The 11,870-nt window shown below is 49.9% G+C and overlaps 1 protein-coding gene across 1 annotated transcript; it reads left to right on the forward strand.

Annotated features, from left to right (window-relative positions):
- Positions 1-47: 47 nt before the first annotated feature.
- Positions 48-11,462, forward strand: LOC133777020 (uncharacterized). The gene is given in 2 exon segments (XM_062216413.1): positions 48-4,541; positions 5,031-11,462. A coding segment is annotated over 1 exon segment (2,601 nt). The 5' UTR covers positions 48-4,541; positions 5,031-5,547; the 3' UTR covers positions 8,149-11,462.
- Positions 11,463-11,870: the final 408 nt, after the last annotated feature.

An 11,870-nucleotide genomic window follows, 5' to 3' on the forward strand; every position in this document is an offset into this window, starting at 1 on the left:
TGGCCGAGATCCCCTGCCGGCGGGGCAGTGGCCGAGAGACCCCCGGTGGCCGGGACCCCCGACCGGCGGGGCAGTGGCCGAGATCCCCTGCCGGCGGGGCAGTGGCCGAGAGCTGGATCGGAAGAGGAACTACTGGGATGTGAACCGGTGCCCATATGGATGCCTGCGCCGCAGCACCAGCCCCAAGGCTGATTTTGAAAGTCTGAGAGAAGGGCTGGCGCTGTGGCATAGTAGGTAAAGCTGCCATCCGCAGTGCTGGCATCTCATTTGGGTGCTGATTCTAGTCCGGGCCGCTCCACTTCCAGTCCAGCTCTCTGCTATGACTTGGGAAGGCAGTGGAGGATGGCCCAAGTGCTTGGGCCCCTGCACCCGCGTGGGGGACCTGGAGGAAGCCCCTGGCTCCTGGCTTCAGATTGGTATAGCTGCGACCATTTGGGGAGTGAACCAGCAGATGGAAGACCTCTCTCTGCCTCTAACTCTGCTTTTCAAATAAGTAAATCTTTTTAAAAAAGAGAATTGCTTTGGGTTTTGGAGATGGCTTTGTAATTTTTAACTACATGACCATGCAAGTTATTTAGACTTTGTAAACATCATTTATGACTTTTATATTTTTTAAGGTTTATTTATTTATTTGAAGGGAGAAAGAGATCTTCCATTCACTGGTTCACTCCTCAAATGGCCACAGTGGCTAGAACTGGACCAGGCTGAAGCCTGGAGCCAGTAGTTTCATCTGGGTCTCCTACATGGGTGGCAAGGCCCAAGCACTTGGGCATCCTCTGCTGCCTTCCTAGTTTGTCAGCAGGTAGCTGGATCGGAAGTGGAGCAGCCGGGACAGGAACTGGTGCTCACATGGGATTCCAGTGACGCCGGTGGCAGCCTTACCCACTACACCACGAAGGCATGTGGCCATATGACTTTAAAATGATTATTGTTGTATTTTCCTCATGTAACTTTCTATTAAGATAAAATGGAGTAATGTGTATAAGATAACTACCACTTGTAAGTACCAAAAAATTGTTAATCCCCTCTTTCAAGACAGTAAGACTTAAAACTATAACCAGCCTGTCACTTTTGCCATTTGTGTGACTAACCGCATTACAATGAATATGTATGACTGTCAGTTGCTAATAGGCCCAAGTCAAGTTTGTTTTCTTATACAGTCACAATTTATATTTACTAGCTCCTTGTTTCCATATCTCACTTAATTTTCATGGTATCTCCTGTAAAAAGAAATGGACATCACCTTTCTTTTACAGATTTAAAAAACAAGACTCATTGTGGTTAATTTGTCCTAAAGCACCCACAGAGTTAGTGGAGTTAAAAATCAGAGCTTAGGGACCAGAGCTTACGTAAGATAGAGTCGAGAGCGACCCAAAACCCTCCATTCTGGCTGCCATTACTCTACACCTAGGATGGTTTTCTGCGTGTCTTGGGAACCCAAGCAATCTCTTCCTGGGGCCGGCGCTGTGGTGCAGCAGGTTAAAGCCCTGGCCTGAAGCGCCAGCATCCCATATGGGCACCGGTTCTAGTCCTGGCTGCTCCTCTTCTGATCCAGCTCTCTGCTGTGGCCTGGGAAAGCAGTAGAAGATGGCCCAAGTCCTTGGGCCCCTGCACCCACGTGGGAGACCTGGAAGAAACTCCTGGCTCCTGGCTACGGATCGGTGCAGCTCCAGCCATTGTGGCCAGCTGGGGTGTGCACCAGCAGATGGAAGTCCTCTCTCTCTGTCTCTACCTCTCTGTAACTGCCTTCAAATAAATAAAATAAATCTTTAAAAAAAAAAAACCCTCTTCCTGTGTCTCCCGCCTCCTGCTCAGGTGGTGCTTTACTGTGAACTGGCTGTGGTCCGGTGGCCCCTGTGTTCCTTCCTAAACAGAGGTATCCTGTTCTGGTCACTGGTGTGACTAAAGTATCCCGGAAACTGGGTACTGAAAATTCAGTGATATGCCAAATAGAGCAAAAATAAATAAATCTCTGTTCTAATGGAATTTACATACTGAATGGGGAAGTTTGGGCAATAAATGAGTGAATTTTTTTAGTTAATGTTGGGAACAAAAAGTACTTTGGAAAACAGAACAGGGAAGAGGAGCCTGGAATGCCAGGGCATGGCATTTGTTCTTCCCACAATACACTATCCATGTGAGGAACTGATAGGGTGAAGGGGGTGGGAATGAGCCACTACATATGGGAAAGTGGGGAGGGAGTGTTTCAGGCAGAGAGAAGCCCAAACTTCCAAGGCAGGAAGGCGCTTGGTATCTTTCAGGAGCAGTCATGAAGCCAGTACACCTGGAGCAGAGCGAGCAGGGGGTGAGGGATGAGAAAAGTAATAATGGACCAATCCTGGGTGGCCTTTTTTCTTTTTTAAAATTATTATATGTCTTAAGGACTTTGGGCTTTTATTGTGAGTGAAATTCAAAGCCATTTGGGGATTCTAAGCAGAGGAAACACACAATTTGACTTACGTTCTTGAAGGACCGTTCTGGCTTCGGAGTGAGAGCAGACCACACAGGAAAGCAAAGATGGAAGCTGTTAGAAGCTAGGCGGGAGACGGTGTTGGCTGGGCAGAGCTAGTGCTGGTGGAGGTCATGAGCAGTGACAGGAAAGCAAGAGTGGAAGCTGTTAGAAGCTAGGCGGGAGACAGTGTTGGCTGGGCAGAGCTAGTACTGGTGGAGGTCATGAGCAGTGGTTGGGTTCTGCATGTGATGCTGAGGCTGGAGTCGGTAGGATCTGCTGATGTATGGGTTGTGGTTTGTGAAACAGAGGTCAGGAAGTTGTCAGGGGCTTTGTCCTGCGTCAGCGGAAGGATGAAGCTGATTGGTTTCATTTTCATCAGCCTTTGAGCATTGGAACCTCTGAACATTGAATTTGCAGGTTCCTACAAGTGTTGGGGCTTGCTGTTTATGAGCCAGCTTTTCATTAGCTAGAATACCTGAGAAGAGCCATGTAGGAAAGAAGGTTTACTTTGGCTTATAGTTTGGGGGTTCATAGTCCCATTGAAACTTTTGTTTATTAATATTTCTGAAATTAATAAGCTGTGTGGGCTCCTGCCACGTATTCAGAGAAGAATTCTGAATACTGGCTCAAATAGACCAGGCAGCATGGTAAGTTTTAAGGTGTGAGAAATACATAGAATGAGGGCTCTCTCTAAGGGAGAAAGAAAAGTCTAGAAATTAAGTTGGGATACATACCAGGCAGAGAGTTTGAGCAGCCACAAGCAGCTTATCCCGGGTAGCGAAGCAAAGGCAGAGAGCAGGTGGCCTGAAAGCCACATGTCCTGAAGGCACGGGCAGCAAGGGCAACAAACAGCAATAATGGCAAAAAGGGGACAGGCCCACAAGTTCCAGGCCTTTTATCCACTTCCAAAGGGGAGTGGTTACGTGGCCTGATTGGCAGGTGGGGTCAGGTAGGGGCATGAGATCACACATAGGGCATGGTGAAGGCATGGTCTTCCAGCTCACAAATCTAATCAGTTTTATCCTATCTGCCTGCCTATCTCACCATTGGTCTGGCGTCTGACAGGGATGGTGGATGGAAGAATGTGTGCTGAGGGAGAAAGAGCTGGTGAGCCAGGAAGCAGAGAGATGGGAAACAAAGTCACTTTGCTTCCAGAGAGCTACCTTCCAAGTGCTGGTGCCTGCCTGGTGACTGAAGCACCTCCCACTGGGCCCACCTGCCGGGTACCCCAGTTAAATCAAGCCTCCACCCTTAACCCAACAATCATTAGCATTAATCCATTAGCTCTTAGCATAAGACTTAAGGGTTTAAACATCTGCATGAGTTTGGGGAGATAATCTTGTTTGAACCATGATGGGTTACACAGAGGCTGCAGAAGCACAGGCCTCCAAAGGGTGGGGGTGGTGGCCATGAGAGCATCAGGGGTCCAGGCCAGGCAGTCGAGGAAAGCAAGGGTAGAGAAATTCATTTTCCACAGTGTGAGTAACCTCATGGAAGCACTCTGGAAAGGGTTTGTACAGAAGGTAGTGAAAAGACGAAGTTGAGACAAAATGGAGGAACTGGGATTAACAGGACTCAAGGCTAACCGCATTTTTCTTGCTTCTGTATGAGTTGGCTAAGCTTGCAAAATATGTGATATCTTTAGAGAACAGGGGAGAACGGAATTTCCCCAACCCATATCCTGTTATGACATACCAAGGTCTTACTGCCACCCCCGCCCTGCTTGCTTAAGCTGATAAGAAGAAACTGCCCGCGCTACCCCCATCCCAAACCCTTACCCAGTAACCATTAACATATCCAATAGAACTTTAACACGACTAGATATGCTAATGCTGTGGTTTTGAGCTTTAAATATCCAGTAAAGCTGATGTTCGGGGCCGTTCTCTCTCTCTGCACCTCACTAGAGGGTGCTACTGAGACGGCCCATTTGCAAATGAAATAAACTTTCCTCTTGCCTTTGCATCGATTGGAGTGGAGTCTGTGTTTCTGGGGTCCGGTTTGTGGGACGCCTGCTTAAGGAGTCTTACATTTCTTGGGGGCTCGTCCAGGATTTGAAACCCTAGATCCACCCTCCATCTCCCAATCGGAGGTAAGTCTTTTCTGTTCTATATATTTTTTGTGTTCTAATGATTGTACGGGCGCCGAAAGAGTAGAGAGCCAGTAGTAGGAAGGGACAGACGTGTCCGAGACCCCTGGCTCAGCCCTGGAGGACGCTCCAGTGGTGCACTGGGAAGTAGGGAAGGACTGTCTCCCTCCTTCCCCGGGAAAGGCTACCCAGGCAGCCGACCCCATCGGAAATTTTGGTTTCATTTTTGTCTCGTTTTGTTGTTGCGCGCAGTGTCTTGTGATTGTCTTTTGTGTCACAATTTACCTGCCTTTTATCCTTAATATGGGACAGGGACTAACCACACCTTTGAGTCTCACATTAGATCACTGGAAGGAGGTCCGAGAGTGGGCCCAGAATTTGTCTGTGGAGGTGCGGAAGAAAAATTGGACAGTCTTCTGTACCTCCGACTGGCCAGCCTTCAATGTCGGGTGGCCACGGGATGGAACTTTTGACTCTTCTGTTATCTCGCAGGTGAAGAGCCAGGTCTGCAAAGAAGGAAAAGAGGGGCACCCGGACCAGGTGCCCTATATCTTCGTGTGGGAGGACCTGGCGCAGAACCCCCCAAAATGGGTGAAACCTTTCCTTTTCACTGGCAGAATTCGGACAGAGTCGAGTCCCAAACCCGCCCAGCCTCCGTCCTCAATACCCCTGTTGCCAACGCCGGCGGACCAGGAGAAACCTCCCTTAGCCAGCCCCACCTCGAATCTTTACCCCTTGGAGGAGTTAGATTCTTTTAAACCTAAGAAAACCCCTGTCCTTTCGGGTGGACAGGAGGATCTTTTGCTTCTTGACACCCCACCGCCTTACGCACCCCTCCCGAGAGAACCCCTGGCACCCTCCCCAGATTCCACGCAGAGAGAGGGAGAGGAAGATCCCCCGGTTCGTTCGACACCCATGAGTGCCAGGCTGCGTTTGCATGGGGGGGGGGGGGGAGTGAGGATGGCCAGTGGGAGGCTCAGGCTTTCCACTTCGCTCAGTGGGGGATCAGATGCAATACTGGCCGTTCTCAGCCTCAGACTTGTACAATTGGAAAACCCATAACCCGCCTTTTTCCCAAGGCCCACAGGCTTTGACAGGATTAATTGAATCTATTCTTTTAACTCACCAACCAACTTGGGATGACTGCCAGCAGCTTCTGCAGGCTCTCCTGACCACAGAGGAGAGACAACGAGTTCTCACGGAGGCTCGGAAAAATGTTCCGGGGGACAACGGTCAACCCACCCAACTGCCAAACGAGATTGACGCAGCATTCCCGTTGACCAGACCAGATTGGGATTTCAGTACGGCAGCCGGTAGGGAACGACTTCGTCTCTATCGCCAGATTCTCCTGACAGGTCTCAGAGGGGCAGGGAGACGCCCCACCAATTTGGCTAAGGTACGTGCCATAACCCAGGGTAATGAAGAAACCCCGGCGGGGTTTCTGGAGAGGTTAATGGAGGGATACCGGATGTACACCCCGTTTGACCCCCAGGCCCCTGACCGACAGTCGGATGTAATAATGTCTTTCATCGGCCAATCGGCCCCAGACATCCGAACGTGGCTGCAAAGGCTGGAGGGCCTACAGGGCTATACATTACAGGACCTCCTGAAAGAAGCAGAGAGGATTTTTAATAAGAGAGAAACTAAGGAGGAAAAAGAGGAAAGAATGCGTAAGGAACAGGATCAGAGAGATAAAAAGAAAAGTAAGGAATTAGCTAAAATCTTGGTCACCGCAGTAAGCAAATCAAATAGACAAGATAGGTCAGGTTATGGTAGAGGTCAGACAGGGAAATACCCGGGAGACAATAACAGACCACGGATTGGACGAGACCAGTGTGTGTACTGCAAGGAGAAAGGACACTGGGCCAGGGACTGTCCAAACAAAAATGCCACCAGAAGAAAGAAGGAGACAGACATTCCAGTCCTTCACCTGTAAGAGGACGATGACTAGGGGGGTCAGGGCCAGGAGCCTCCCCCTGAGCCCCGGGTAACCCTTAGAGTGGGAGGCAGGCCGGTCACGTTCCTGGTGGACACCGGAGCTCAGCACTCTGTCTTAAACAAAAATATTGGCCCCCTTAGCTCAAAAACCTCATTTGTCCAGGGAGCGACTGGAGGAAAGATGTACTGATGGACCACAGAACGCCAGGTAGACCTAGCCACCGGCCGGGTCACCCACTCGTTTCTCCTAGTACCAGATTGTCCATACCCCTTACTAGGAAGAGACCTACTATCCAAAGTGGGAGCCCAGATCCACTTCCAGAAGGAGGGGGCCTCAGTAGCAGACCCTAGGGGACGTCCTCTACAAGTATTGACTCTTCAATTGGAAGATGAACATCGTCTATACAACAGAAAGGGAATAGAGGCCCCGCTAGCACCTGAGTGGCTAGAAAAATTTCCGGGTTCCTGGGCAGAGACTGGAGGAATAGGATTAGCAACTCAGCAGCCACCCATAATAGTAAATGTAAAGCCCACGGCTGAACCAATATCTGTACGGCAGTACCCTATGACCAAGGAAGCAAAAGATGGGATTCGGCCCCACATTAAGAGACTGTTGGACTTGGGAATATTAAAGCCTTGCCAATCCCCCTGGAACACACCCTTACTGCCGGTACGGAAACCAGGCACCAATGACTTCCGACCCGTGCAGGACTTACGCGAGGTGAATCGTCGGGTTGAAGATATTCACCCGACAGTGCCAAATCCGTACAACTTGCTAAGTACCTTGCCCCCATCGTGCACTTGGTATACGGTGTTAGATTTGAAAGATGCTTTCTTTTGTCTGAGGTTGAGCCCCCAGAGCCAACCCTTGTTTGCCTTCGAGTGGAAGGACCCGGAGACTGGATTTTCAGGACAATTGACTTGGACAAGACTTCCTCAAGGATTTAAGAATTCGCCCACACTATTTGATGAGGCCCTACATCATGACTTGGCAAGCTTTAGGGTGTTGGCCGAGGTCCATGGGACCCGCGAGGACTTAACAGACCAGCCCCTGCCGGATGCGGAACACACTTGGTATACGGACGGCAGCAGCTTCCTCCATCAAGGTGAGAGGAGAGCGGGGGCGGCGGTAGTCGACGGGAAGGCCGTTGTCTGGGCTTCAGCCTTGCCACCAGGCACTTCAGCACAGAAAGCTGAGTTGGTAGCGCTAACTCAGGCCCTAAAACAGACAAAAGGGAAGAGGGTGAACATTTATACGGACAGTCGGTACGCCTTTGCCACTGCACATGTGCATGGTGAAATATATAAAAGAAGGGGATTGCTGACTTCAGGAGGCAGAGAAATCAAAAATAAGCAGGAGATCCTAGACCTCCTACAGGCCCTCTTCCTGCCAAAGAAGGTGAGCATCATGCATTGCCCAGGCCACCAGAAAGGAGAGGACCCAGTGGCACAGGGTAACCGGATGGCGGATGAGGTGGCCAGGACCAGTGCCCTAAGTAGTAGCGTGTTGACCATCGACGCTCAGGATTCCCCTAGCCAGGAACAGGGATGGACTTATACAGAACAGGATGTGGCTGCCATACAAAAGCTAGGGGGAACATATGACGAAAAAATTAGAGTTGGAAAATACAGGACAAGACTGTGTTACCCAGAAGAGAAACTAGGAGGCTAGTGCAGGATCTACATAGATGGACACATTTGGGATATAAGAAACTAAAAGCCTTGCTGGACAGGGAGGAGACTTCTCATTTTTTATTGGGACTGGATACAGTGGTAAAACAAACTATAGAGGCCTGCATCCCATGCGCCAAGGTAAATCCCAGATGTTCTAAAATACCTGAAGGAGTGCGGATACGGGGAGCTAGGCCTGGAGTCAATTGGAAAATAGACTTCACCGAGGTCCGCCCAAGCAAATATGGAATCAAGTACCTTCTAGTGTTCATAGACACCTTTTCCGGTTGGCCTGAAGCATTCCCAGTGAAGAAAGAGACGGCACAAGTCGTGGTTAAGAAGCTATTAGAAGAAATCTTCCCCCGGTTCGGCCTACCTAAGGTATTGGGGTCGGACAACGGGCCCGCCTTCGTCTCCCGGGTAAGTCAGTTGGTGGCCAAGGTGCTGGGGATTGATTGGAAATTGCATTGTGCGTACAGACCCCAGAGCTCAGGCCAGGTAGAACGTATGAACAGGACAATTAAAGAGACCTTGACTAAATTAATAGTGGAGACTGGCACTAGAGACTGGGTCGAATTGCTGCCAATGGCTTTGTTTAGGGCCCGTAACACACCTTCTGTATATGGACTAACACCTTATGAAATATTGTATGGAGGCCCCCCACCTGCGGCAGATTTGTTAGGACCCAGTATTGACTCTTTTGCAACATCCCCTACCTTGCAGACTCGCTTCCGTGCCTTGCAGCTGGTTCACAAGCACATAGGGAAGCAGCTGGCTGCCGCATATCGGTCCAAGTGCCCCGTGCTCCCACACTCGTTCCAGATTGGGGACGCCGTCTACGTCCGCAGGCACCAGACCAGGACTCTTGAGCCGCGCTGGAAAGGACCTTACACGGTACTGCTGACCACACCAACGGCGATAAAGGTGGACGGGATCGCCACTTGGATTCACGTGTCGCATGTCAAGAAGGCGGTAACCGAACAGAGTCAAGGGACCGACAGCCCTGCCGACGAGCCGGCGGCGCAATGGAGACTGCAACGCACTCAAAACCCCCTCAAGATAAGACTCTTAAAATCTGTCTAGCCTTACTGTGCGTGACCCTGTTACCTTGTAATTTGGCTCACAACCCACACATGCCTCAGAACCTGACATGGCGGGTACTATCAGCCACAGGGGTGGAGGCATGGAGCACGAGCACCTTAGCCCCGCTTGGCTCCTGGTGGCCTTCCCTGCACCCTGATGTATGCCAACTAGCTGTTGGGTTAGACACCTGGGACATCCCCGATTTTGAGAGTATGAGAAGGGAAAGGGGGATCAGGAAATCAAAATAGAGGGTTGGACCCCGGACCGTTGCCACAGAATTGGGGGTTCCCGAGGGGGTGCCGAGATGCTCACAGGCGATGCAACCTACGGCAAACGGAGTTCTATGTGTGCCCTAAGGATGGTAGGACCCCGCGGCTTAGGGTCCAGTGTGGTGGGCCGGAATCCCTGTACTGTAAAGCCTGGGGATGTGAAACCACGGGGGCTGCGTATTGGAAGCCCTCTTCCAGTTGGGATTGGATTACAGTACACCGCAACTACACCCTAAACAAACGGGAGTCCTGTACGCCCAGTAACAGTGGAGAGTGTAAGGAAAAAGGTAAATGCAACCCCCTTAATATCACCTTTATGACCAAGGGTCGTGCTCAGGACACGGTCACTGAATGGCTAAAGGGCAGGACCTGGGGATTGAGGTACTGTTAGTGGGTATGATTTCGGACTCTGGTTCACCATAAAACTTCAAGCCAAACCGGCAAGCCCAGTCAGCGTAGGTCCAAACCAGAGACTACAGCCAGTTTTTAGACCAGTAGCCAAGTTACCAGTTATGGCTTCCCCTACCGGGGCACCTCAAGAAAATGAGCCGATAGAGCCGATATGGAAAGACCGGGGTGGCCTAATTTTAATAAAATATTTGACCTAGTGTCAGGGGCGTTCCACGCTCTAAACAGTACCAACCCCAATTTAACTAAGTCTTGCTGGTTATGCATGGCCACCAGCCCCCCTTATTATGAAGGGTTTGCCACGAATGCCACCTATAACTGGTCCAGCTCCCATAACCCTCCTCAAAAGTGCCTCCTTAAACCCACCTTAACCTTGTCCGAGGTCTCAGGAAACGGCACTGGTGCTTGTGTAGGAAACCCACCTAATTCCCATCGGCACCTTTGTGCCACAACAAATGGAACCAAACTCGGCCCAAACCAATACTTAGTACTGCCTGACGGGTTGTGGTGGGCATGTGCTCAGGGACTCACCCCTTGTGTATCAACCCATGTTCTAAGCCAGACCAACGATTTCTGTGTCGCGGTTCGGGTGCTCCCTAAGGTGAGATACCACCCCCCTGGAGAAATAGAAGACCACCTAGACCCTACCCTGACTCGGCATCGCTGGGAGGTGGCTCTACAAAATAGGAGAGGCTTAGACCTGTTGTTCATGAAGGAAGGGGGCTTGTGTGCAGCTTTAGGGGAAGAGTGCTGCTTTTACGTTGACCATTAAGGAGTAGTTAAGGACACCATGAGAAAACTAGAGGAAAGGCTCAACCAGAGGAGAAGGGAACGGGACGCAGCCCAAGGATGGTTTGAAGGATGGTACAACAAGTCCCCGTGGCTGACTACTTTACTCTCCACTATTGCAGGCCCCTTAATCATACTTCTGATAATCCTGACTTTTGGGCCCTGCATTCTCAACAGGCTCCTGCAATTCATCCGAGATAGATTGTCCTTTACTCAAGCCCTAATTTTAACCCAACAGTACCAGAGCCTAAAGACAGAAGATTCGACAGAGACAGGTTATAAAACTACGAGTGTCCCCTAAAATTTTAAGATTAAAATTGGCCAAAAACAAGAGGAGGGAATGAAAAAACGAAGTTGAGACAAAATGGAGGAACTGGGATTAACAGGACTCAAGGCTAACCGCATTTTTCTTGCTTCTGTATGAGTTGGCTAAGCTTGCAAAATATGTGATATCTTTAGAGAACAGGGGAGAACAGAATTTCCCCAACCCATATCCTGTTATGACATACCAAGGTCTTACTGCCACCCCCGCCCTGCTTGCTTAAGCTGATAAGAAGAAACTGCCCGCGCTACCCCCATCCCAAACCCTTACCCAGTAACCATTAACATATCCAATAGAACTTTAACACGACTAGATATGCTAATGCTGTGGTTTTGAGCTTTAAATATCCAGTAAAGCTGATGTTCGGGGCCGTTCTCTCTCTCTGCACCTCACTAGAGGGTGCTACTGAGACGGCCTATTTGCAAATGAAATAAACTTTCCTCTTGCCTTTGCATCGATTGGAGTGGAGTCTGTGTTTCTGGGGTCCGGTTTGTGGGACGCCTGCTTAAGGAGTCTTACAGTAGCAGTGGGAGGTTGGGTTAGGAACAAAGAAGTCCAGACCAGTTCTGCGATAAATTTAGGAAAGAAAAGATGACTGAGTGGGTGAGGTGGATTTTGGATTCAGAGAGATAATGCTAAATTTGGGAGATTCAAATTTTCAAACCATATAATCATTGTGTACAGTAGGGTAAGTCTCTGCCATGTGTGGTAGAGACTTCTTGTGCTCACTCTGCCCTGTTCACCTCTTTTCCTAGCTCTGAGAGATACTCTTGTCCTCCAGCTCCGATTGGGATAGGCCTGTGTAAGATTTAGGCCTGTAGGCTGTGGACAGAAGTGACATGTGAGCCAGCG

This window comes from Lepus europaeus, chromosome 2 (genome assembly GCF_033115175.1).
Source record: "Lepus europaeus isolate LE1 chromosome 2, mLepTim1.pri, whole genome shotgun sequence".
Classification (NCBI taxonomy): Eukaryota; Metazoa; Chordata; class Mammalia; order Lagomorpha; family Leporidae; genus Lepus; species Lepus europaeus.